Here is a 27,487-nt window from a genome sequence, read left to right as displayed (position 1 = left end):
TGTGTGTGTGAGTGAGAGAAAGGTTCTCGGTTTATTCCTGCCGTGCGAGCGCGCACACTCTTTGCCCCTTTTAGCGTCTCTTTCAGCTCAGAGATTTTATTTTTTCTTGTGAAACAGAGTGTTTGAATGTGTGTGTGTTTCTTTTTTGTTTAGCAAGTTTCGATTCGTTTTCAGTGTTTTGCGTCATTTTTGCTTTTTTCTCTCAATTTTATTACTTTGTTTACTAATCAGTTACATAACTACAATTTTACATTTAAAATGTGCTTGTTTTTTTTTTGCTTCATTTTTCACCTTTTTTCAGTAGTTTGTTTTTTTTTTCTTTTCATTTTGCTTATTTGTTTAATTCTCAAAATTCAAAATAAACGAACACTCAATGTAAGTATGCTTCTTCTTCACTTTTTGTTTGTTTGTTTGTTCTTTGTTTGTATTGGTTGGTATCCGTACTTCGTTATGCTTTCATTTATTGTTTGCATATTTGTTTGCGTCACTTTCATCGGTAATTGTTTCAATTGTGTTGATTTTAACGTTTCTCAAATCTTTGTTTTGTCTATACTTTGTGTGTTTTTTTGTGTTATTATTTTTTTTCTTTTTCATTATATATTGGTAGACACAGCTGGGTGAGTAATTTGTTTGACTTTAGTAATGTTTCTTTAATTTTTCGAGATTTTTGTTTTGTTTTACGTTTTACTTGCAATACGTAAGAAGCAGCATATCAAAACGACATCATCAGCTTTGTTTTTACTTCTGTATTTGGTAGTACAACTTGCCTAATTACTTTTTACAGTGTCTCATTAGGGTAGAAATTCGCCTGAAAAAATAAGAAATAAAGAGTAAAAGTAAGTAATAAACATCTGTGAGAATTACAAAAAAAAAAAAACGTTTCGTCAACTTCCTCATAAATAAACCTCACAGTTTGAAGTTATCAATTCGACATTTCCTAAAAATTAGCCTGGCATTGAGTCAACAGAAGGTTATAAATAAAACTGGGTGGTTTTTAGAAGTGACAGCTGTTTGTTTTCAACAAAACACGGTGCCATAAATACTCGTTTTTAAGGTAAATTCATTACGATAGATAGCCTTTAATCTTTAAAAAATGTAAATAATTTGAAACATTAAAAAAAAACAATAATTAAATGAAGTTTAAATGTTTCAATAGTTTTAAAAATATAATGACCTATTTTTTTTATTTTAAAAAAATCAGGTCTGAAAATTTTAAATTTGAAATTTTTCATAATGATCAAACAAATTTAAAAGATCTAAATTTTAAGCATTTTATGCCTTGAATTTAAATTTTTGAGACTTTTTTTTTGATATTTTTTTTAGTGTTTTGCTGCTCGGATTTTTTTTTATTTTTTTTTTAACTAATGAAATTTTTTGAAAAACCTATTAAATTTTTCGGTTTGAAAATCTAAATTCAAGGCATCAAAAATCTTTAAAAAATCTAAAACTATAAAAATCACTGTTTCAAAAAATTTAAATTCAAGGTAACAAAATTCAAAAATTTCAAAAATAAAACAAAATTTCACAATAAAAAAACAAATGTTCAAGATTAAAATAAATGAATTTTATTATTTAAAAAAAATCAGGGCTTTAAAAATCTAAAAAAATCAAAAATTGAAAAAAAAATCAAGGCTTTAAAAATTTTAAATTCAAATCTAAAATAAAAAAAATTCAAGGTTTTAAATTCAAGGCATCAAACATTTTATGAAATTAATTTGCAGAAATTCTTAGCAAAAAAAAAAACAAAAAAAGTTTCAAAAATTTTAAAAGTTTTGAAACTTTTTTTTTAATTCCAAATTTTAAGCAGCCTTGAATTTAAATTTTTGAAACCAAGATTTTTTTGATATTTATTAGTTTTTTGATGCTTTGATTTTTTGAAAAATGAAAGTCATTTATTTAAATGGGTTCAAAAATTTAATTCAAGGCATCGTAAATCTCGAAAAAATCTAAAATTAAAAATAGTCAAGTCTTAAAAAATTATAAATTCAAGGTATAAAAAATCAAAACATTCAAAAACAAAACAAAAATAAAAAGTTTTGCAAAAAAATCATGATTCAAATTAATAAATTTAATTATAAAAATAAAACAGGGCTTTAAAAACCTAAAAAAAAACCCAAAAAAAATTAAAAAAATCAAGGCTTCAAAAATGTTAAATTCAAGATTGATGAAATCTTTAAAAAATCCAAAATTAAAAATGTTCGAGGTTTTAAATATTTTAAATTCAAGACATCAAAATTAAAAAAAAATATTCAAGGTTTGATACATTTTAAATTGATCAAAAATCTAATTAAACAAAAATTTCTAAAAGAATAAAATTTTACAAATAAAAAAAATAAAGAATAAAATGATTATTTTTCTTAATTAAAAAAAAAAACTTTAAATCTAAAAAAAAACAATCACAAATAAAAAAAAATCAAGATCAAAAAAAATAATTTATATAAATTTTGAATAAATATCTGTGGAACAAAACTGTCATCTGCACACGCTGGATAAAATTAAAATTTCAGCATTTCGAAATTTAAAAAATTGAAAGAAAATATAGGTAGGTTTGTATTGTTTAACGCGAGGAGAATGTCTGTTGAACTGAAAACTGTTTGAATTTCAACCAAAATTTGATTGAATAAGCGCAAATCTTATATTTGTCTTTCGACTCCTTTCTGAGTGGGATTCGGTTTTTACCACTTCTGAGTGAATTTAGATGTGCGTGTAAAGATTTGCTCTAAAGAATTATCAATTTCCTATGAGCGTGTATCTGTCAAATTGAACGCACAATCAAAATTACTCAAATTTTGTAAAATTTGAGCTTATTGGGTTTTTGCTTTCTGGATAATTCCGGTTTTGGCGAAGCACAAATATTGTTGATGAGGAAAACATCTTGGATGACACTGAAAAAAATCATTAGACCACATTCATATGATGAACGCAACAAAACCGTGGGGGAAAAGTCAACAAAAGAAAGTTCTTTTTCAGTTCGCAGCAGAAATCAAACGCCAAAGTTGTAATTTTTCGAACTAAAGTACAATATTCTCACAGAAATAGTTGAACTATATTATAATAAATAAAAAAAAATATCAGTAGAACCTACACAGAGCAGTTTTACAACAAAAAAACCTAGGGGACAAACAAAAAAGCATTAAATGACGCGGCGTTGTTGTTGACATTGTTGAGACGGGAAGAAGTTTTTTTTTTCTGCGGGAGAGTAGTAGAGTGATATTTGATTGTTTGTGTTGCTTAAACCGTTCTTTTTTCTCGTTTTCTTCCTCGTCAGTTCGCTCAAGGAAAGTACATTAAATTATCGCACTTAAAAGTTTCTACCACTTTGATTACATAAAAAAAGGGATAGTTTCCTGACGACAGATTTTGGGAGTCTTGATTGATTCTTCTTTTTTTTGCACGCTCCTCCAAAGTGACTCATTTTAGAGTTGTTTTTACTTCACTTTTGAGTGAGATTCACTCAGAATGAGTGAAAATAACTCAGTTCTAAGTAATTTTGGATCCAGTTTTTTTGCGTGCGTTTTTTGCTCAGTGTACTTTGTCGTTTGCATTTTTTTATATAAATTAATGTGCCAATTTAAAGCGTTATTTTCATTCAGTGTAGTTTTCTAGATGTTTTTGTGTATATGTGTGGGTGTGTTTGGGATGCGTTGTTCACAACCACTTTGAGAGAGTAAATGAAACAGACAAGCAGACGCAATATTTCTCCAAATTAATTCGAAATCTTTTTGATTCTTAGGCCACATGAATCTTTTTTGCCACATGAATCTCTTTTTTTCAATTTTAATAATTTAATAATTTTATGAATTTTAACGATTTTATTTTATTTAAAGAATTTCAGGATTTTAAATTTCAAAATGCTAGAACATTTTGCCCAATTATTTTTTGGTTTAAAAATTAAAAAATCATTGATTTCTTTATTTCCTGCATAAGACTTTTAGAATTTTACACTTTTCAAATTTTAGAGTTTTTAAATTTTAGAAATCTTAAGTTTAAAATTTTGCGGTTTCAATATTTAAGAATTTGTGAATTTTAAATCTCGGACATTTAAAATTTAGAAATTTTCAAGTTAGGAATTTTAAAACAAGAATTTGAGAATGTTTACTTAAACAACCTTGGAATTAAAGAATTTATTTATTGTTGTAATTATAGAATTTGATTTTTTTTTTGTTGAATTTCTGAAGGGCTTTTAGAATTTTATACTCTTACAATTAGTTTTTTTAAAAGAAATTTTAAAAATGTTAAATAAAAAAAATATCAATTTTAGAATTTAAGTATTTTAAAATATAAGAATTGAAATATCAGAAATTTAAATTTTTTTTAATTATACATTTTTAAACAAGAATTTAAGAATTTTACATAGATAATATAAAAATTTCAGAATTTAAAATTTTCCAATTAATTTAATGTTTATAAGATTTTTTGAAATTCAAAATTTAAGACTCTTAGAATTTTTAAAAGTTTGTTTTACATTTTTAGAGTTTTGGTGTTTTAAAAATAAAAAAAATGGATTTAAAAATATCTGATTTGACATTTTTAGAATTGAAGTACTTAAGAATTTGAAGTCTCTGAAATTTTAATTTAAGAATGTTTTAAGTTAAGAATTTTAAAACAAAAATTTGAGAATCTTTCACTTTAAAAGTGTTAGAATTTTCCTTTTTTTTTGTTTCCGAATTCAAAAATCTTTTTTTTTTTGAATTTCTAAACTTTTAGAATTTTACACTTTGAAAATTTTACTGTTTTGAAATTTCATAAATTTCAGAAATCCTAAATTTTAAAATATCTCAGTTTTACACAATAACATCGTTTCAATATTAAGATTAGAGGTCAGACAGTATAAATCATAAATTTGATTTTTATAGAAAATTCATAAAATTGTACGATAAACTCAATAATTTTAGGAATTCAAATATTCAAAATTAAAAAAAAAAAAAACATTAGATTCGGGAAATTAAGATCTTTTTTTTAATTTCACAATTTAGGAATCTATAAGTGTCAGAACTGAAGTTTTTTTTCTATAACTTTAGAGTTTAAGAATCAAATAAATTAAGAATGTTACTGGATCAGAATTAAAAAAGTTCTGAATTTTTAAAACACAGGATTTTTATTTTTTGATATTCAGAAATTTCTGATTTCATAAATTTAAAATTTCAGTTTCCGATATTTAAACTTAAAATTTGTAGAATTTTAGAGTTTTAAATTAAAGAAAATTATAATTTGATATTTTTTAAAGCTTCCGGACTTTTGGAAATCACATTTTTACAATTTATGATTTCAGAATTTGGGAGTTTTAAATTTTAAATTGTAGAATTTTGGAGTTTCTTAATTTTGGAGTTAAGAACTAAGAACCAGAGAATTTAAGAATTTTAGAATGAAGTATTTTAAAATTAAATTATTTCAAGTTTTAGAATTTTATAATTTCACGAATTTTAGATTTTTGGAATCTATACTTTAAAATTTGAAATTTTAGAATCTTACATTTTACAATTATAATTTTTTATGAATTTTATCATTTTTAGTTTAAGAACCTTATAATTGAAAAAAAATAAAAACTGTAGAATGTTCAAATTTGAGTTTTTTAATATTTAGAAACTTTAGATATTTTAAGATTTTAAAATAAAATCATTTTTGTTTTTTTTTAATTCACAATTTTAACACCTCCGGATTTTTAGAGTTTTTAATTCTACAATTATTAAAGCATTTGGGATTCATAGAACATTGGAATTAAAGAATTCCAGAATTTAAAAATGTTTTATTAATTAATTAAGGAATTTGAGTGTTTTAGAATTTAGGATTTAAAGGGTGAAATAATTTTCGATTTTTAGACTTAAAAACTTTCAGAAATTGAGAATTTTAGAATTTAAAATTTCTATAATTATTAGATAATTTTATGTAGGAGACCGTCGATCTAAATATTTAGATCGACGATCACAGATCCAAATGTGCGCCCGCTTGTCTGTGGAAGGAGAATGTTTCTAAACCATTTCAAAAGAATTGTCACGAAACAAAAGAAAATGGGGAAAATTGTGTTTGTGTGAGTGTCTTTAGATGTGTGCAAGATTTTTGAAATTTTCCGTGAATTGGTGTAAGTTTGTGTGTGTGAGTGTATTTTTTTGGTGTGCAAAAGATGTAAAGATGATTTTTTTGTTTCGTTTTGTTGGTTTTAAATACTGCATTCTAGTTCACTTAAACGCCGTTTTCCTTTCTTATGTTCTCATTTGTTCAGTTTTGCTTGTAGGGGGACATATTTTTTTCAGCTGTATTTTGACTGTTTCTTTTTATTATCGTGTTTTTGCCTGCTTGTTAGCTGCTAGCCTTCTTTTCCCCCTTCTTTAGTTGTAGTTGTAGTAGTTTTTTTTTGTTTCTTTATAAGAGTGTAGTAATGTAGTACTTTTACACAAGCTTTTTTTGTTGCTTCTTTTTGCATTATCCGCTACCTTTTTTTCTCAGTGTGTGCCTTCTTTTAACTCTACTTTTTTTTTGTTCAATCGCGTTCTGTTTTCTACCTTTCAATTTTATGATGCATTTTTTTGTTTTGTAATTTTCACACGCATTAGAATATTTCCGTAATTTTCGTAATTAGTCGAGAATCGAGTAAGTTTTGCTTGTTGCTTGATTTTCTTTCTCTCTCTTTCTTTGCAGTAAGTTTACTTCTCGTTAAATGTGGGTTTTTCTTTCTTTTTTTTTGTATTTTGCTTGTTTTCTCATGTTTAGTTATACCATTGTTTTCAAGTATCGCTACAAGTAGTAGTATTGTGTGTGTGTGTATTTGTTTCCTCCTCCTTCTTCAAAATCTTCCAAGTAGTAGTTTCAAGTATCATTAGTTCATGCTCCCGCCGCCGCCATCGCCCTGGGACGTTGCTCCCGGCGGCGGCAGCCGCCCTCCAGCAGATTCTAAGAGGAACCATTGACGAGCGTTTCCTTGCCCTGCTGCTCACCGGGCGCCGCAACAACACTGTTGCTGCTGTTCAGGGCGCCGCCAGCGGCGGCCTGGTTCTTGTGCTTGCCACCGGCGCCACCACCTCCGCCACGACCTCCCCGGTTCCGGTTCTGGTCCCGCTGGCCCTTGGGTGGCCCCGAGCTGTTGGTGCTGCCGGTCGCGCTGTGATTGTTCTGCGCCACCGGGGCCGGCTTGCCGGTGCCGTTGTTGACGACGGGGGGCGCGCTGCTGTCATGGCCACCGTCTGCCGTTCCGGATTGCGGCTGTGTGCTGCTGTTGGTGGCCGCCGGCTTGTTGTTTAGCGTTTGGACGTTACCGTTGGCTGCTGCGGGAAAAGCAAGCTTGAAATCAGCGGTTCGCGAACTCTTTGAACTCTTACTACTTTTGTTGTTCGAGTGGCCGCCGCCGCCGCCGGGGTTCTTGGATCTTCGCCGGCTTCGGTTGTGGATGCCTTCGTTCGATGAGTGGCTGTCTGTGGAAGGAAAGACACACAAAATTACAGTCTCAATTGAAAACTGACTAAGAGACACCCAACTCACCCCGATCAACGCTGTTCAACTCGCGGTTATTCTCCCTCGCCGGCTGTTGCGACGGCTGCTGCGGCGGATCCTCAACACTGTTCGCCCACTGATCTTCAAACACCTGACCCGGACCACCTTGACTGGATCCGGCCGCCGATGCTCCCGCAGCCGCCGCTGGTCCACCCTGCTGTGACGAGGACTTGTTCCTATCGCCACCGCGCTTGTTGCTGCTGCTCGTGCCTCGCTTTTCGCTGTAGCCTCGTCGGTTTCCTCCGCGGCCACTACCGCCGCCGCCACCGCCACCACCACCCTCGGAGGAGTAGTTGTTGCTGCTGCGCTGGTTGTCTCCGCGCGATGCTTGGTGTGATGATGAGTGGTCACCGCGGTCGGACCGGTCGCCACCGCCGCCGCGGGGGGTGTACTCTTCCTCGCCGATGTTGTTTTCTCGACGACCTGAAAGGATAGATGGAGAAGAGATTGATTACCCAATTTTTCTTTTGATGTTTACATTTATAAAAAGTGCGTTTCTTTCAAGTAGAATTGTCATAACATTACTTTTACCACTCGTACAATCCCCGGCTTCTCTCCAAATCAAAATCGGAACTCCCACACTTTCCAGATCATCCTCCACTTGGTTCAACCAACGTTGCAATTGAACACCAAATTCACCGGATTTCTTGTCCGAATACTTGGCTTGCCGTAGAGTTGCGTCAGCTCGTGGTTCATCCTTCTCCTCCATACATTGTGTTCACATACGCCGCCAAAGATCGTCCTAAGCACTCGCCGTTCGAAAACCTCATGCGCTTGCAGGTCCTCCTCGAGAACCGTCCACGTCTCGTGCCCGTAGAGAACAACCAGTCTCAACAGCGTATCGTACATGGACCTTAAGGTCTTGTGGAGTCCATAGTAGGCACGACTACCGGTGATGATGCACCTCCGAATTTCCCTGCCACAGTTGTTGTCCGACGTCACCAATATTCTGAAGTACACAAACTCCTACAACACCTCGAACTCGTCCTCGTCGATCGTCACGCTCGGTCCTATGCGAGCCCTAAGGGACTCGGTTCCACCTGTCAGCAGATACTTCGTCTTCGCCACATTCACCCTCAATCCAACCTTCTCCGTTTCCCGCTTAAATTAGCCACCATCTCGAACGTTCTGCCGACAATGTCCATGTCGTCGGCATAGCAGATGTACTGACTGGACCGGTTGATGATCGTGCCCTGCATGTTGAAGCCCGCCCGCCTCATCACATCTTCAAGCCCAATGTTGAAACAGAAGCCGGAGATACCGTCGCCTTGTCGCAGTCCTTTGCGAGATCTTCACGCTGCACCGGGCCCCGTCCATCGTTGATTTCCCCATTCTGATCAGCTTCCCGGTAAAGCCGTTCTCGTGGACGATCTTCCACAGCTATTCCTGGTCGACCGAGTCGTATGCGGCTTTGAAATTGATGAACGGGTTGTGCGTCGGGATCTGGTACTCACAACATTTTTGGAGGATTTAGCGTAGCAAAAAGATTTGTTCCGTCGTCGACAGACGACAGAAGAAACTTTGAGACAGCACTTTGAAGGCCGCGTTGAGAATAGTGATGGCACGATAGTTCTCATATTCCAACTTGTCCCCTTGACTATCAGTCGGTGTAGACAGCTTGTCCGGGGCCCATCTTGATGAGTTCCGCACCGACACCATCCTTTTTGTTGTTCTTCAGCTTCTTGATGGCATCATTTACCTCCCTCATTGTGGGTGCTGGTTCGTCCTCGTCATTCACCATTCCGCTGACATCGTTTCTTACGTCGTCCTGGTACTCCGTCTCTTTTTTTTCGTTTATTATAGAGACTTTACACTTTCGTGCATTTGTCTTTTTTGCCTTTTATCGTCACTGCTGCAGCAACATCATTGATTTGATTGATTTCGGCGTTGGCTGCTTCAACAACATCTGCAGGGTCCGAACTCCATTTGGGATTCCTGAGAAGTTAATCCAGCGGTCGTTGGTGATGGTCTAAATTTCACCGTATTTACTCCTCACTTTGACTATATAGTCATTGCTTATGCCTAGGGGTAGGCCAAGCACACGAACTTCCGTAAATCGGGAATTTGCAACTCTGATGTACCAGCGGTTTGTTGACGATGGACGAGGCCATTGCTGAGTCGGCGAACTGCAACCCGGCTATCATTCGTCTATTGCATAATTGCAACGCCCGCAAATTTTCTGAGTTTACTTGTAGATCAGCGAAAATTTTTTTACAAGCTTTGTCCAAAAAACAAAAAACAAAACTACTTTGTTTTCGTCTACGGTGCACATTTAAAACAAAGCGGCGACCCGCACACAAACTACGGACTTCCGTTGAGAATGCAACTTGTATGGTCGGCTGCTTCTTTGCAACTGGAGAAATGATTTGAGATTCAACTACTGTTGGAACGGCTGGAGGCAAAAAAGGAGCTGGAGTTTTTGTTGATTTTGTGGTTGTTGTTGTGCTCAACACCGTCGGCACGTGAGGATCTGCCCCTTGTGACCAGACTGTTCAGCTCGCAGATTTTGACGTAAGATCATTTTAAGCACCCGCACGCCATTAGGTACGCCGACGAAAATGTCTCTCCACACCTCGCCCAAATCGTCAAATAATCGCCGTATTGCAGCATGGCTTCGGCGATCAGCATGTTGGACATGTCCGGCGGGAAATCATGAACCCGAACGTCGACTGTGTTATCGTCGACGTAGATGGGAATTGCGACCTTCTTCGTCGGGTTGATCCGGAAGGCGTGCTTGAGTTGAGGTGGCTTCATGTTGGCTGTGACAGTCAGAGATAAATGAAACACCATATTTCCAAAATATCTCGACGTTTCGCCTCTGGCTGGAGTCTTATTCAGGAGGATTTTGCGTTCAACAGTGTCCCAAGTCCGGTATTCTTCTGCCTAGCTTGGTTGGGGTGGGGTTTAGTTGATCCAGACCGGCTCAAAAAAGTAACGAGGCCACCGTAAAGTCTGGCATCCGCTCGATTTTGTCAGGGGGCATTGCGCCATCAACACTTCACTACACAACAAGCTATGAACAGTCATTTTGAGGTGATGCTTCGTTGCTGTTTCGACGGCGGCTGCCAGATTCGCCATCTGAATGCGCACACAAGGGCGGATGTTGTTCAGCTAGGTGCTTCTTAGTTTGTGAGGTTTTAGTCCCAAACTTTATTCCACAAACCGTTGCACCATGTTCAGTCTGGGACCTTTTCTGGGACGCCGAAGTCGACACAACGAGCATGTTTCAACGAACATCACGCATTTTAGAGTATTCCACAACGCGTTTATTGTTTCTGTTTCTATTGCGGAGCACAAAGCCACGTCTGGTGCATACGCGAGTGCAGAGCCTACTTGATTGGTGCCGACTTAACATCAACAGCACTGATTTCTTGGTGGAGACTTCCCTGTCATCTGCCTCTTGGTCTGTCCCGGCTGCGTTATACTTGTGGGTTCCAGTCAAGTGCTTTCCGGTAGATCTTGTGCGCGTCCTTTCGAAGCCTATGGCCGATCCATCACTATTTGCGCTCCCGAATCTCGATATGTTCAAAAATACCTGCAATTTCGACGTGTTCTGGCTCGTTACGCACCAAGTCTCACCCTCGTAGAGATAGAGAAACACTGACTTTACGTGTGAATTGAAGATCCGTAGTTTCGTGCGTAAGCTGATTTGGTTTGATCGTCACAAGTTGCGAAGACCTGCGAAAGCACCTCTGGCGTTCTTGATCCACGTGGACACGTCTCAGCTTGGTGCCACTATCTGGTGCAATCAGGCTACCAAGATACTGGAAGGTATCAACCATCTTTACGTCTTCACCAGCTACTGTAAGGCATTGAGCGTGTCCGTGTTCACCGCCATCGATTTTCTGTTGGAGACATTGACTTTCAAATCCGCCGTCAAGGAGGGAATCCTGGAATTCTTTGGCTGGCCCTTTCGGAACCCTACTTGCTGCAGTCGAAGAGACGCCACGCCAGTTGTCGCAGTTGGTGTGATCCCCGTTCTTTGGAACCTTCACCAAAATGCCCTGCATCCAGTCCAGCTTCTGTGGAGATTCGATCTATCTCTGGACCTGTTTAGGACTTCATGCACAATACGGCTTCTTCAGCTAATCCGATTGATCAGCTTAACATTTGGCGGTTGGAAATGGGGCTCGAACTTGGATGCGAGATTTGCAGCAACTGTACAAAATGCTCGAACCGTCTTTTCAGTTTGTCAGCCGGATCGGTAAATAGCTAACCACTTCTGTGTTTATTCGTCTTGGCACCACACAAGCGTCGCGATATGTCATAGAGGAGGCGCATGTCACCATTTCTGGCAGCTTTCTATCCTTCTTCGCCAAGGGAATCTGTCCAGGCTCTCTTGTCCCATCTACAAGAGCGTTTGACAGCCAGGTTTTTCAGATATCTGTTCTCGTGCATAATCTGCCATAGCTATTTGCGGTCGACTGTATCGTATGCTGCCTTGATATCGATTCACTCGTCCGGCAGTTTTTCCTCCTTCCAGATCTTCGAAATCAGTGAATCACCTAAGCCAACTGCTCACTGGGTAACCGATCTTTGCCGCCGGTCCTAATGTTTTAAAGCTGCCTGATCTTCCTCTCTACACCGAACCAAGCTAAGGTGTCATAATTCTGCTCCTGTTTCGCGTAGAATGCTTCCTTTTCGCCATCGGATGATTCTTCGTATGGGCAATGTACGTTGAATATGTGATAGTTGAAGAAACGGCCAATCCTTCTTGATCGCTAGAAATTCTTGTCTTGATTAGTTCCCAAAACCAAACGCCTCCTTACCCGTGTACCGCGGATTGCTGCCCCGTCCACCGCGGCCTCCACGTCCTCCGCGCATACCGCCCCGGCCGGACCGCGAACCGCCGCCACCGCCCCCCTCCACGTCGCTGCTGTACGCCCGGTCCCGGTGGTGATCGCCCCGTCGGTTCATCGAAAAGTTCTGCATCGAGCCCATCGTCGCACCCTGGATGGCCCGCAGCTGCTGGTCAATCTCGAGCTTTTCCTGCCGCAGCTGTTCCACTTCCTGGAAAAGGTTAGACAACCTAATAAGATTCCGTTACAATAAGATTCTACACGGTCAGAGATCACCTTTAAATGCACTAGATGATACTCGAGCAGCACTTTGGCGTTCGCGATGCTCTCGACGGTGCCGACAAACACGAACGGGACCTGGCCCTCCTCCCGTGGGATGCTCGGTTCCGGCTCGTTGTCCCCTTCGATCTACAGAAGAAAACAAGAAACGAACAAGAGCGTTAGCATTACGGCGACCCGCCCTTGCGAGATTCGAGCACGTCGATAAACCTTTACACGAACGACGCCACTCTTGTCGACAATCTCCTGGATGATCCGGCCGTTCTTGCCGATCACCTTGCCGACCAGGTTCCGCGGCACCTGCAGCGACTCCTCGCTGTACTCGAGCATCGCCCGGGCCTTCTTGACGGCGTCGTCAGTCTGCGAATCAGAAAAAAAACTTGTGAATATCCAAGAATTGTCAAGAAGCTTTGAAAGCGCCAACCTCGCCGGAGATCTTGAACGTGCAGGTGTTCTCCTCGAGCTCGATGTTCAGCACGCCGTCCAGCTTGCGGGCCGTCTGGATGTTGGCGCCGTGCGCGCCGATCGCCAGCCCCATCAGATCCTCTCGTACCTTGAACTCGTCCGTGAACCTTAATTTGGAAGGAAAGAGTAAAGTTGCATTAATTTTACGCTAATTTTCACTTTTAACATGCAGAAATTTGAAAGGAGAATTCGAAGACTTGAACTGGAACGAAAGACAACTCAACACAAAGTGAATAGATGAAAATGATTCGGAATGGAAAGAAGGAGGTTAGAGCGAACGAACTAATACGATCGAGTAGGAAGAATCTACTGTGAACATGTGAAGATATAACCAATCTTTGATAACATGAAAATAAATAGAAAGAAATTTATTCAAAATTAAAACAGAAACTTCCTTAAAAGAGTCAAAAAAAAACTACAACAGAAAAGTTAGTAATCAAATTTGAACGACAAAAAACAAAGGTTAGTAGACCAGATAGTCACAATTTAACGAAAAGTTACACAATTTTGCTAGTAATAGATTTTTACATGACACGCTGGAAGGGATGGATTACCTCTCATTCAGTGATTGTCCAATAAAAGCGGAAATTCTCTGATTGTTAGTAAAATTTCTGGAAGAAATGAAACAAGACGGTGGTAATAGAGAGAAGAGAAAAAAGTAGAGAAAAGGAAAGATTTTGATTTGATATTAGACTTGAATCTTGTGTGCTGGTAAATTTACACTGTTTGTTATGTAATTTTGTACGGGATAGGGTGCAACAAAACAAGGCTCGGCTCACTAACTTTGAATGTGCTAATTTAGTTTGTTAGCAAGCGAAAACTAAAAACTGGGAAAACACGGTCGAGGGTGATGACGGTGAAACAGGGTGAATGGATTCTGTTGGGGTTGGTGTTACGACTAATCTGTGTTGGTGTGACAAAACCTGAGAAACCAGATGAACAATGGGAAAGAAAGAAACACTTGTCCCACTTACCCTCCCGAATTGTGTAGCTTTGTCGATTCTAGTTGTCTGGCAGCTTCTTCAGTTCGTTTCAGTAGCATCACCTGAAAAAGGGAAACAATTTAACCAATTTTACTCACAGTAAAAATAACACCATTCCCCCTCAACATGTTTAAGAACTTAAGCAGGTATTAGACTATGACAAACAAACAATATTGGCACATTTTGACAGTTTGCCTGCTTTGTTTGTTTGCGGAAACGTCAGCCTGCTTGCGAGTAAGGCAAACTGTCAAACCCGAAAAAGTGCGAGTTGTTTTGTTTGATTGCCGTAGTCTAATACCTCCTTTAAACTTATTTCGTCCTTTAGTTCGATTGGGTTTTCAGATCTTCAATCCATCGGACTCGCAGAAAATTTTTTTAAAACACCATTCGGAAACCACCGTTCTAAACATGATGGAGAGTGTGGTCAAAAATCATTTTTTTTTTGAGTTACGTAATAAAAGAACGCTCCCTTGCAGCTTGCAAAATACAACAGCGGGGTACGAAGCTCGGAAGAAACGTGATCAAGAAATGTTGGCAGTTTTTTCGAGAATTGAAATAAAAATCAAAATTCATAACATCTAAATCTAATCTAATCTAATCTAATCAGACCCTAGCGCAGCCAATCTTTCGAAGGGATCCTGGAGAGTGCCTTAGGTTAGATGACGCCTAGCACTCTTCTTGTCATTTATTAACATTTGTAGTGTGCCATTGCATTAGAATGCATTGAAACATCACAAGCGTTAAAGCGGCCAGGCCTACTGCGTAAAGCCGTATCGCAGAGATGACTCGTAATTGGGTTGAGTTTGAGCACAGAGTGTTCGAACAACAACACAATTCTGAATCGACAGGAGGAAGAAGCGTGGGGACACACCACCATACGCTCCGAGATTTTTGGTTGTATTCGTTGGGAGCACCATGCTAAGAATGTTTGGTACTCCGGGACCCTCTGGGATGGGACATTGTATTTCCACGAATGCCCTGGACTCTATTTGCCGTGGTTATAGCGCCACAACTCGCTCTCTGTAACAGTAGTTCTAATTCCAGTTCAAGCTAACCAAGTCGTCATGGCCTAATGGTTAGCATTTTTGCTTACCAATCCAAAGGACGGGGGATCGAACCCCGCTTCGAGCGACTTTGATTTTTCGTTCATATTCATAATTTCAAAATTCTGTGTTCTTAACTTTCTCGTTGGGAGCAGATGGGAATCGAACCCATAACCATTCGCTTACAAAGCGAACACCGTAACCAGTCAGCCACGGCCGCTCCTTAATCAAAATTCATAACATCTAAAATACATAAATTCAAAAAGTTCAAAAAATTTAAAGAGATCTGAAAATCAAAATTTTATGAGTCCAAAAATTGTGAAATTTAAAGATTTAAAAATTCAAGAATTTTAAACTTCAATGATTGACAATATCAAAACCATTTAAATAAATTCATTAATTCTAATGAACAAACATTCAAATAGTAAAAAAAAAACTTAATTCTTAAATTAAAAAACTCGAAAATTCATTCATAATATAAAAAAAATCTAATATCTAAAAAAATATCTATATCGATATAAAAAACTTTTTTATTTTTTTTCTAAATTTAGAAATTTATGAAATTGAGAACGCGTTAAAACTTTAAATTTTTAAGTTATTAAATTGTGTAAGACCGATGCAAATATTTGTCAAAGTTTTTGTCTTTCGGCTCTGGACGAGGTCGAGCTATTATTTTGTAATTTTTTAAACATTGTTTTAATTTGGTAATTTGCTAATTTTGTTATTATATGGTTTTTAATTTCGTAATTTCATATTGTAATCTTGTCATTTGTAATTTTAGATTTTTTTGTAATTTTTGTATTTTTGTTAATTAACAATTTTTGTATTTGGTAATTTTAAAATTTAAAATTGTGTTTTTTTTATTTGTAATATGTTAATTTTGTCGTTGTACAAATTAATAATTTTCTATGTTTTGAATTTTGTTATTTTCAAGCTATTATTTTAATTTTGTAATTTCGTAAGCTTTGTTTATTTGTATTTTTCTAATTTTTTAATATTAGATTTTCTTCTGTAATTTTATTAATTTTATAATTTTGTTAGCTTATAATTTTTGTAATTTTGTCATTTTTGTAATTTTTGTAGTTTTGTAAGGTAAGATTTTCTGCAATATTGTAATTTTGTGACTTAAATTTTTTTGTTATCTGGTAATTTTAAAGTTTAAAATGTTGAAATTTTATAATTATTTTAGTCAATTTAGTCATTTTATAATTTTGCAATTTTTGTAATTTTCTATGTTTTGAATTTTGATTTTTTTGTAATATTGCAAGTTTTTTTTTGTAATTTTGTATGTTTTGAATTTTTGTAGTTTTAAAATTTTGTCACTTCGGAATTTTTCAATTTTTTTTTTAATTTTGAATTTTAGACATTTCGTAATTTTGCCGTTTTGGTCATTTGTTTTAGATTAGATTAGATTTTTTTTGTAATTAAATAATTTTTGTTATTTTATAATTTGGTATGTTTATAATTTTTATAATTTTGTAATTTTTTTAATTTTGTAATTTTTGTAACTTGGTAAATTCAGATTTTTTTTTAATTTTTTTGACTTAGGCCGATGCAAATATTTAAAAAAGTTTTTGTCCCTCGGCCCTAGCCGAGGTCAAGGGGGGGGCAAAAAAATAAAAAAATATAAACATTTAAATAACAAGCCATAGTCTTCACATTTAAATAAAAAAAGTGTTTTAAAATGCATTTTACAGTAGTTCCGTTGTTTTGCAATCATTAGTTTTCAAAAAATCTAAGATCTGACAAAAACAAAAATTGTATCGAAAAAAAAGATTTTGCATCGAAAATTTTCAAAAAATCTTAAGATTTTTTCATAAGCCCAAACATGCTAAAAATGATTTTAAACGCAGGAGAATGTATTTTAATTTGATTTCAGCTGGTTGCACTTGGATTTTCATTGAAATTTTTAAGTTTATTGTAAAAATATTTTTTTGCCCCCTGATTTTTCGGGCCAATTTTGAAGGGGGGGGGGTGACAAAAACTTTAAAAAATATTTGTACCAGCCTTAACACTATTTTGTTTTTTGGTAAATTTAAAGTTTAAAACATTTAATTGTCATGTTATAAAATTGTAATTTTTATTAAACTTTTTTTTTTGTAATTTTGGTTATTTTTTAAGCTTTAAAATTTTCTGTAATTTTAGAATTTTTAATTTTATTCATTTCGTAATTTTATCGTTTTGTTATTTTGTATTTTTTTCTAATTTTTGTTATCTGGTAATTTTAAAGTTTCAAATGTTGAAATGTTGAAATTTTTAAATTGGTAAATTGTTAAATCAGTCATTTTTTTTTTCAATGTTTTGAATTTTGAAATTTCTGTAATTTTGCAAGTTTTTTTCTAATTTTGTAAGTTTTAAATTATAATTTTAAAATTTTGCAGGTTTGAAATTTTTCCATTTTTTTATTTTGAATTTCAGTCATTTCTTAATTTTGTCGTTTTGGTCAATTGTTTTTTTTTGTAATTTGTAGAATTTTTTTTGTAGATTTTTGTTATTTTATAATTTTGTAAGGTTTGTTTTTTTTTTGTAAATTTTTGTTATTTTATTATTTTGTAGGTTTGTATTTTTTGTAATTTTGTCATTTTTGTAATTTTGTATTTTTTGTAACTTTGTAAATTCAGATTTTTTGTAATTTGACTGAACACTTTTTGTTGTTTGGTAATTTTAAAGTTCAAAAAAATTAAATGTAATTTTTTTAATGGTAATTTCTTAATTTAGTCATTTTATAAATTAGTAATTTTTCTTATTTTCTATGTTTTGAATTTTGTAATTTTGCAAGTTTCTATTTTTTGTAAGCTTTGAATTAATGTAATTTTTATGTTTTAAATTTTTAAAATCTATAATTTAGTTTTTTTTAAATTAGGTAATTTGGTCATTTTGTAATTTTATGGTTTTTTAGTCTCGTAATTGTCATTTTATAAAATTGTAATTTTTATAATTTTGTAAGTTATTTTTTTTGTAATTTTGGTTATTTTTTAATTTTTGAAGCGTTAAAATTTAGTAGTTTTACAACTTTGCAACTTTGTAAATTTAGTATTTTTTTGTATAGATTTTTTATTTATTTTTAATTTCGTAATTTTGTCGTTTTGTTAATCTGTATTTTTTTTAATTTTGTAAGTTGTAATTTTTCGTTATTTGTAATTTTGTATTGCAATCTTGTTGTTTTGTCATTTTGTAATTTCCAAAGTTTATAACTTCAGTAATTCTGTTATTTTTTGTATTTTTTTTCAATTTTAAAACTTCAAATTTTAAACATCAAATTATAAGTAAATTTCTCATTTGGTTATAAGTGCTTATTACATTGTTTTTTTTTTTTTTGACAAAAATACAATTATGTAATTTGATTTTTTTAAATTTAGTAAGTTTATAATTTTTGTTATTTTGTTATTCTAAAGCAAGACATTTTGTAAATTTGTATGTTGTGATTTAAAATTCTTGTATCTTTTTTCATTTTGTAATTTGATAATTTTTTAATTTGTAATTTTGAAATTTTGTAAACGGGTGAGATCAAACCAAAATGATCCGGCCACATTTACAAACTTTTGTTGAAAATTAAATACGATCCGACCTCCGTTTTACCTTATAGGATTGGAAGTTTAAAGATAGGTTATTAAGCCGTCTGGTTCTTGCTCTATATCTAAGCGGACCGGACAATATCCCACGATCTCGAAATTAGGCCGCCAGGTTCTCTGCCATTCCGGGTTTCATCTTCGCTTCACTCACCTTTTGGCTCAGGTTGCGAAAGCACATCTCCTGGATCATGTTGGCGCGCCGCTGGGTCGACTCGCTCCGCGATATCACCAGCAGCGTGCCCCGCTCCGGCACGTACCGGCACTCGGCCGCCCCGATCGCCTTCTGGAACTCCCGGTGGACGCCGTCGATTTTGGCACTGTTCAGCAGGGAGCTGGAGAGAAGAAGAAAAAAATGTCAACTTGAGGAAAGAAACTCGTTTTAGGACAACTCACTATTCCCGAATGTCCTCCGGGACCTCGATCTCGAACCGGAAGAAGGTCTTCTCGTTGATCGGCGGGTTGGTGTTTTTCACGCGCAGCCGGTCCGCGGACACGATCTCCGTGTAGCTGTTGTCCCAGCCGAGGTACTCGACCACAAAGAAGTCGCCCTTCATCATCTGGGAAATAAATTAATATTTGTTAACAAGTGAAGTTGCCAACGCTGGGTCAACAATACCTTGATGACGGCCCGCCACCAGCCGCACGCTTCGTTCTCGTTCGACCGGGAAAACACCTCGACCTCCATCATCTCGCTGAACGTGGTCACGACGTCCGCCGGCGGAAGCCGCACCTGGCTGAACAGAAACTTGGACTCTTCCTGCCAGCTGCAAACGTAAAAAAAAAACTCATTTTAGTCAAAAAATTCGAAATAACTTCAATTTTGGCTGGTGCTTCTTACTCATTCTCGAACGAGACCCGAACTCCGTCCTCGTAGACGTCAGTGACAACTCCCTGGCAGGTTGGCAGAAATAGATTTTCATGGAAAGAAACGAGAACGATAGAAAGTGGGTTATTTTCTAGCTAGATGTCGGGGGTCAAACGCTCTGGGTGGGATCGAATATTGATGCAACTCATATTTTGCTGGTGTTCCGTTCGGCGCTAGAGTAGAGGGTTTGGGTTTGATTTATGATTGCTGTTGACGCGTGGAGCCAAAATAGAAGGTGTTGTGTGAACCGCTTAAGGCGTTTGATTTTTTTTTTATATCTTCTCAAAAACAATCAAACTTCAAGCAAAACTTATTTGGGAATACCGTGGAGATTTTCCCCCATTATTCAAATCCCTTTCCTTGTCCCTGTTGATAATACAAAAAAAAAATCTGAAGAATCATTTGAAAAAAATCAGCTACAGTACTTGTTCGTAAACTGGGCGCTCGATAACTGGGCTGTAGCTGTAGCCCACTTTAAAAGCAGACAAACGTCAAAATAAATAAACAACCCAAACTTACCAAGGGGTCAGTGGATGCAAAAATCAAGTGTAAAATAATGTATATAAAAAATATGTTTTAAGTATTTATTAAATTTCAAGTAACAATTAAAAGAAACTTAAATAGTTTTGCTTTGGGCACACATTTGAGTAACTTATATTGTATTAAGTAGAATTATGCATCAGTGGTCCCCTCGGCAATTTTCGTTCAGCCCAGTTAGCAAGCAGAATTCGGTAGCTAGGCTACGTGCTCAGCCCAGTTACCGAACAAGTACTGTATAGGCTATTTGGTCCTATGCATAAAATTTAAAATATCTTTTTTTTTATTTTTGATCAAAAGCCCATCTTTCAGAACTTGTCATCCTGCAGGGATTGTTTTTCTTTAGTTTGAATTGCCAAAAATTAAGTGAAATTAAATTATTGATGATATTTTAATAGGCTGTACAATCCAATTTTTGTTAAATGTGAGCTGTGAAATAGTTGTGTGTGGAGAAAGTGTCAAAATTCATTTTTTTTTTTTTTTTTGTGAACAAGTTTCAATATGGGTGCATGACGAACCCTTTCAAAGACCACTGAACAAAATAATCATTAAGTGATGAAACTGTCCCAAGGCAAAGCAGCTGTTGACTTTATCTACTGCTGCTGATTGTTAAAGTTGAGCTTTGCGGTTTCCAGAAAATATTTCAATTGCATTTAAAAATGTCTTGCTATTCTTATAATGTTCCTCATTTTGATTAACCCTCTACGACCCAATCCCGCCCTTAGACGGGCTTCGATTTAAAAAATCGCCAAAAATCCATTTTCAACCAATTTTTGATCTTTAAAAAGCATTGGAAAGATAAACATTTTAGAAAATTTTAGGGTTGGAAGTTAAACTTGTTTTATGTGACTTTGCCAATTTTTAGGGGTCAACTTTGGCTGTGTTTTTTTACTTAAATTTCCCATATTTTAAGTAAAAAGAAGTATTCAGTAATTTTTCTAGTGTCCCACATTATGCCTCAATGCATTTTTTACAATTTAATTGATAATGCTGCCATTTCATAGCAGAAAATGTGAAAAACAAGCAAAAAATTGAAAAAGTGACTGTAAAAACATGAAAAAATTAGATGGGCAAAATTTAATGATAGGAGGTGGTAAAATAGGCCAAATACTACCAAAAACAAACATAAAATAAACAAGATAAATGCAAATTAAAATACTAAAAATGAAACAAGGAAAACAGAAGAAGAAAAAAAGTTTTTCGTGGACGGGAAAAATAAAAATTATGGTATGTCCACGCATCTTTCCTTTTCTGTTAATTTTGATTATGATTCGTTCACAAAATCCTCTCTGCGGTAAACACAGCGCAGTAGGGCTGGCCGCTTTAATATTTGTATTACATTTTCAGGTTTTTTCGGATGTATCGCAATTATTAATACTGACAAAAAAACCGCTTGGGGCGTCACCTAACCTAATGCTTTCATCGGACTGTCTGCGTTAGTGTTAGATTATATTAGATTAATCAAAAGCCCAACTTCCAGAGTGTTCATCATCAAACACCATTCCTGGTTTATTTTTAACTTTTTTGTTTTGAATGACAAGCTATTGACAATTTAAGTAAAAATAGAAACTTCACAATGATTTTGATTCAAAGAGAAAACAAACATTTAAAAAAACAAAAATGCTGATTTTTATGTCATGGTTTCTTTTAAAAAAATGCCAGACATAAAGTTATTGTAAAGAATGGAAAAATAATGGAAAAGTTCGCAATTCTTATTGTAAAGAATGGAAAAAGTTTAAAAATACCTAAACTTGAGCTTTAATTCTTATTTTTTCAAGAAGCGATTCCACGTCGAACTACAGTACTTGTTCGATAACTGGGCTGAGATCGTAGCCCAGTCACCGAATGCTGCTCGCTAACTGGGCTGAACGAAAAATAATGAGGGGACCGTCGATGCATAATATTTTCCTGATGAAATATAATAATAAAAGTTACTCAAATTTATTTACAATGCTTACTTTTCATATTTCTTTAATTGTGACTTGAAATTAAATAAAAGTTTGAAAAAAGTTTTTTTTTTCTTAATTGAACAGGGTTTTGGCATCCATTACCCCTCGGTCATTTCGGTTTGTTTTGGTTTTTTGACGTTTGTCTGCTTTTTAACTGGGCTACAGCCCAGTTATCGAGCGCCCAGTTAAACAACGCCCAGTTACCGAACAACTACTGTAGCAGAATCCAGATCAAAAGTGCTCTGATTTGGCTCAAATTTAGCATGGAAGTTGGCAAAATAATTAGACCAGTATTTTTTTTTTTTGCGATTAGGGTGGTCATATCCGAAAATGGGTGGTTTAAAAAAATGGCGTATTTGAATAGGCTATGCAAAAAATACATTTTTCAATAATATATATACCTCCGGAACAGCTGAACCATTTTTTTGTCATTAAATCATGTACGAATCGTGCTGAAAATCGTCTTTTTGTGCCTTGTTGCATAAACTACGTCTCTATGATTTTTAAGGATGTTTTCCGTAACATATCCAAAAATAGTGGATAACTATAAACAGGATTCTTAGACATGATTTTTTGAAAATAAAAACTGGGTTTCTCGAAACGACAAAATGCCGAAAACTGGAAAACCCAACTTTAGTCACTAAAACTGCGATAAAGGAGGTATTAGAATACGACAAAAAAAAAAAAAAAAAAGACGCATTTTTGTGTTTGACAGTTTGCCAAACTCGCAAATTTGTTTGAGGCAAACTCGCAAATAAAGCAAAAATGTTTGCACTCTGGCATTCCAGCAAACAAACAAGACAGTCAAACTATCAAAAAGTGCGAGTGTTTGTTTGTCATTACTTCTTTTATCAAAGTTTTAAGGACGTATTGGACTATGACGAAAAAAAAAACAAACAATTTTTTGGCAGTTTGTTTGCAGAAACGTCAGCCTGCATACATTTGGCTTGTTGGCGAGTTTGGCAAACTGTCAAACACAAAAAAGTGCGAGTTCGTTTGTTTACCATAGTCTTATACCTCCTTTAGTGAATAAAGTTGGGTTTTTTCCCGTTTTCAGCACTTTCTCGATTCAACGCGAGAGAAATTTTTAGAAAAAAATGTTTGTAATGGCTTAAATTCAAAACGCCTTGAATCTATTTTGTAATTTTGAATTTTTTTTCATTTGATATTTTTACAGCTTTATTATTTGTCAGGGTGACGCCTCAAATCCCATTTTCAAATTCCAGACTTTTTCCCGACTTTTCCATAAGCTCAAAAAATAGACATTTTTTATCTAAATAATGATTTTAAATAAAAAAAAAAGTTGGAGGAGGGCCTCGTGGCGCGGTGGTTAGCGGCTTCGGATGCCGATCCCTAAGTTGCTACGGGGCGCGGGTTCGATTCCCGCCTTATCCTCCTGGCCTTCTATAGGATCGGGAAGTAAAACGTCGGTCCATTTGCGTAAAAGAGGTTTTTTTTTAAAAAAAAAATCAAGCTATTTGAAATTTTCGTAAGAAAAGACACACAACAACAAACTCCTAAAACATACTTTCAAAATGATAGCACTCATTATTTTGCTTCAGAACAGTAACGTAAACAAATAATAGTCTTTAAAAAACAACCGAAAACTTAAAAATACTTATAACTTTAATGTTAATTTATAAAACTGGCAAACTAATAGTTTTTGATGCTTCATTTCAACTGTAAATGGTAAAAAGTTTAAGATAACGGAATATAACATATTTTTTTTAATTTGAATTTATTTAAAATCAAAGAGCGCTTTAAACATGATTTTAAAAAATTCAGAAAAATATCTAGGAAATCACTTAAAAAAATTATGTTCGCTTCTGATTTTTTTAAATTTTGATATTGATTTTTTTAATCAATGCTGATGTCAGTTGTTAGTATTTAACTATTTTAATATTTTTTTAATGAAAAATTCAGATTGATAAGATTCCATGTTTTACAACTAATTTTATGCAAAATGTTCGAAGAGACAAATTCTTTAAACATATTTGTATAAACTTAAATCAAAATTTCTTTTATTTAGTTTTTTGATTTTGACAAAACACAATAAAGTTTTTCTTTTTTTCATTTAGAACGAACAACGATTGGATTTTATACGAAATTTAAGTTTTAAGAAAACTGAAAATCTAGCTTAATTTATGGTAATTTACCTATACTCACAAAAAAGTACAAGATAAACATTTGTAAAAAATATTTGAAATGACTTAATGAACATTTTCCACAAAAAAAAAACATTGCCAGTTGGAATCTTTTTTTGGCCATAATCGCTTAAATTAGGTTCTATTTTTCTATTAGTTTTTTTAAACTTTTTTGTAGTTTTTAGTTAAATTTGTTTTTTTATAAATAGATTTTGTTTGATAAACACAAATTAGTAAAAAATCTGTTGATTCATAAAAACATTATGAAAATCTGTGACAAATGCATTCAATATTTATCAAGATTTTCAATGTCTTAAATGGCACTTTCATTCTGAAATAGATTGAAATTGTGAAAGGAACCTTAAACATTGAGTAAGTTACTGAAGAAAAATTGAGTGAATTTAATTTGAAAATTGTACAAAATATTACAAAATTATTCTAGATTTAGAAAATAATTTTGAAATAAGTATGCTTGGAATGCTCGACTTTTTGACAAAAAATCACAAATTTCAGACTTTTTCCCGATTTTTTGTGGATTTTGGCGATTTCTCGACTTTCCTAATTTCCCGACATGAGTGGCCACCCTGTGTTTAACACTGAAGGAATGGTCTTGTACCATTAAATGCATTAAATTGGCCACCAAACCAAAAGCGCTTTCCTAACACGGATGTGAACTTCAAGTACCTAGAATGTTTTGAAATTTTAGAGGAAGTCGAGCACTTTCAAAGCCCGTCATTGAATTTGTAGTACTTTTTGATGAACTAAACTAACATGAACTAAGTTATTCAACGCCATTCCGGTTATGTCGCGGCATAACTGCCTCTTCGATTTTCAATTGACAACTAAAATAATAGCGAAATTCAGGAAATAATAAAACATTTACTACATTTATCACCGTAGAATTCTGGAGAAATGATCGTCCTAGAAAGAACACTCTTTCACTTGCCCAGAAGTGCAATAAATCACTGTTTACCCTTTTATTGCTCAGTGACAATAGCTTCCCCCAAAAACAAAACACTTCAAAATCAAAGTAACCAAGGCCGGTTCCGGCAGGAACGTTCCTCGATCTCACCCCCTTCAAAAACGGCGCCGATCTAGTTTTCCATGACCTCTCCCCCCTCACACACGATATTGGACAATCTCCGTCTTCCACCCACTTCCACACCCACACCCTTCCTGGAGGGTGAAGGAGCACACGCAACCACTTGACGACCAGGCGTTTTTCGAACTTTGCAACATTTTGGAGGAACTTGGTTTGAGGTTTCTCCTGGCGACGATTCGTAACAATTTTGTTGCTTCTTCTCCACTGATTTTTGGAACCATCCAAGGAACCCATTCCCCGAGCCGGAACCACCCAAACAAGTCTAAAATCCAAAATTTGTCACAGCTTGCTTCGATTCCAGCATTCAAACTCCACGAGGTCCACTTCCGGCCGTCACCACACTCTCCCCCCGTGTTCCTTGGCCCGTGCGGTCGGCGGCCCGCAGGTTCACACGCAAACTTTTTCGCAAAAAAAAAACGAGTAGTTCCAACTTTTCTTCTTTTTCTCCCAGTCGTCAACTTTTTTCGCTCCTTCTGCGCGCTCCACCCAGCTCGCGGAAAAATCACGCTCCCCGGCCCCGAAGGCACTCCCGGGGCCACACTCGGCGCGGACCGGATCCGCGGACAGCTGGCCCACCCGCGGACCGACCCACCGGCGGTACTTTCGTCGATATTCACCTTGTAGTTGGCTCCGTTTTCGCCGCATACTTCCACCAAGAGTTCGTCCATTTTGGATTTGTGAATTTCTGCCAGGCGCTGCGGCGGCGAAGACGGGCTCTCCTTCTCTTGCGGGTTCTTCTCGCGCGTTTGACGTTTTGTCCTGTCGTTCGTCGTTGCGTGTGACTGTGTGTGCAATCACACGCACGCACACCTTTGCCCGTGTGCACAAATGACAGACGACTTTTTCTGCACCGCTCCTTTGTCTCTGCCGGTGACTTTTTGCTTGCGGAGTCTTTCACCGTTTCACACCCACTAAACTGAGAATAAAATTCGACACTAGTTAAATTTCCCGCTGCACGTTGAATAACACAAGAAAAAATCAGAAGGGAAATGAGAGAGAGCCGCGGCGACGATGCAACGCACCAGCCAGGTTGACGAACGCGATGTGCAGAAAAAAAACGATGCGATTTTCCGAGTCGTCCGAGCTGTCAAACGGGAGTTGCATGCGCGAAAAAGTTGAAGGCGTCTGAAATGTCAGTATGAAGGAGAGAAAAAGAAATTGCACGGAAAGAAAATGAAACAAAAATACCAAGCCGAAAGAATTTTTTTAAACCTGCTGAAAATGAATCTTGCAAAATGTCGACTTTTCGATTTATTTTGTTGTCTTTAAAATACAAAACAGTGATCAGAAAACTAAAATTTAATGGCTATAGCGGGCCGTAGACAATTGGGTACTAAAGCCCTATGTCAATTTTTATGTGCAACGGTAAAAAACACGATTAAAAACCATTTCTGATCCTCGTTCTGATCCCTTTTTTTCATTTTAATGCAATTTTTTTTTTAACAAGACAACATTTTTTCGATGGATCAACTATGGTCCCCTTGGAACGAGCTGTCAAGAAGGACCGCGAGGTTAATTTTTCCAAATTCGCAATTCGCAATTTTCAGTGTAAGAACGGGCCTTGACCGATCTTATGCACCAGGTTCCCGACGAACACGCACTGCCCTTACACCTACATCTCACCCTTGCTCTGAGTCAGTACGAGCAGCACGCTAGAACACGCTTTGAGTGTTCGTGCCAGGCATGCACACCTTCTTTTCCGGTTACGCATTTTAACTCGGCCGGGGGTGGTACATTACATAGGGTTTGATGTAAGTATAAGCGCCTAACCATTTATAGTGTGCCTATCAACTTTCATTAAAGCAAAAACTGTTTTATTTTAGTTTGAATTCAAAAACTTATTGTTATTTACTGTGTATTGTTTGCTCCTGAAAATATTCCCTAATGTTAAGTCGTGTTTATCTGTTGATATTTCTTTTGTCGCGGTGTTTTGTTACAATTTTTTGGACCTAAGCATGTTATTCAAAAGTTTACCAAAAGTACAATAGTAGTATTTGTATTAATCCTTTAACCATTCCATAAATTGAGTAAGGGCTCAAACCTCACTTGTTTGAAAAAAAGGGTGAAGATTGAAAACAATAGACAGTAAAAGAGAATTTATTTAATAAAAATCAAGTATCAATTGTAAGAGAATGATGATCGTATTTCAAAGAATAAAAATGAGAAGCTAGATGTATTAGATGTCAAATAAGACAATAGTTAATAAATAGAGATACAAAACAAGCTTAGATTATAGTAATGATAATTTATAGGACAGATAGAGA

The 27,487-nt window shown here is 35.5% G+C and overlaps 1 protein-coding gene across 7 annotated transcripts; it reads right to left on the bottom strand.

Moving 5' to 3' along the window:
- Positions 1-6,527: 6,527 nt before the first annotated feature.
- LOC6053528 (synaptic functional regulator FMR1) lies at positions 6,528-26,086 on the bottom strand. 7 transcript variants are annotated; one of them, XM_038248125.1, is made up of 14 exons: positions 25,841-26,031; positions 19,465-19,517; positions 19,243-19,390; positions 19,020-19,183; positions 18,778-18,958; positions 14,003-14,073; positions 13,583-13,639; positions 12,988-13,135; positions 12,774-12,923; positions 12,561-12,692; positions 12,255-12,495; positions 7,474-7,908; positions 7,314-7,406; positions 6,528-7,259 (listed from the first exon to the last, which is right to left on the bottom strand). In XM_038248125.1, exons 1-14 carry the CDS (start codon positions 25,889-25,891, stop codon positions 6,889-6,891), a joined length of 2,295 nt encoding a protein of 764 aa, XP_038104053.1. In that variant the 5' UTR covers positions 25,892-26,031; the 3' UTR covers positions 6,528-6,888. The 7 variants fall into 7 exon arrangements, with proteins under 7 accessions (XP_038104053.1, XP_038104056.1, XP_038104055.1 ...); XM_038248128.1 differs by having other exon boundaries at positions 6,528-7,256; XM_038248127.1 differs by having other exon boundaries at positions 7,317-7,406.
- Between the last annotated feature and the right edge of the window lie 1,401 nt (positions 26,087-27,487).

The sequence above is a fragment of the Culex quinquefasciatus genome, chromosome 1 (genome assembly GCF_015732765.1).
Source record: "Culex quinquefasciatus strain JHB chromosome 1, VPISU_Cqui_1.0_pri_paternal, whole genome shotgun sequence".
Taxonomy (NCBI): Eukaryota; Metazoa; Arthropoda; class Insecta; order Diptera; family Culicidae; genus Culex; species Culex quinquefasciatus.
This window is presented reverse-complemented; position numbering and strand designations above follow the sequence as displayed.

Coding starts and splice junctions, on each gene's coding strand:
- LOC6053528 (XM_038248122.1), bottom strand. CDS start 25,891: ATGGACGAACTCTTGGTGGAAGTATGCGGCGAAAACGGAGCCAACTAC. Junction 13,640..14,002: donor AAGCTACACAATTCGGGAGG/GTAAGTGGGACA, acceptor CATTTCTTCCAG/AAATTTTACTAACAATCAGA. Junction 12,496..12,560: donor ATCATCTAGTGCATTTAAAG/GTGATCTCTGAC, acceptor AACCTTTTCCAG/GAAGTGGAACAGCTGCGGCA.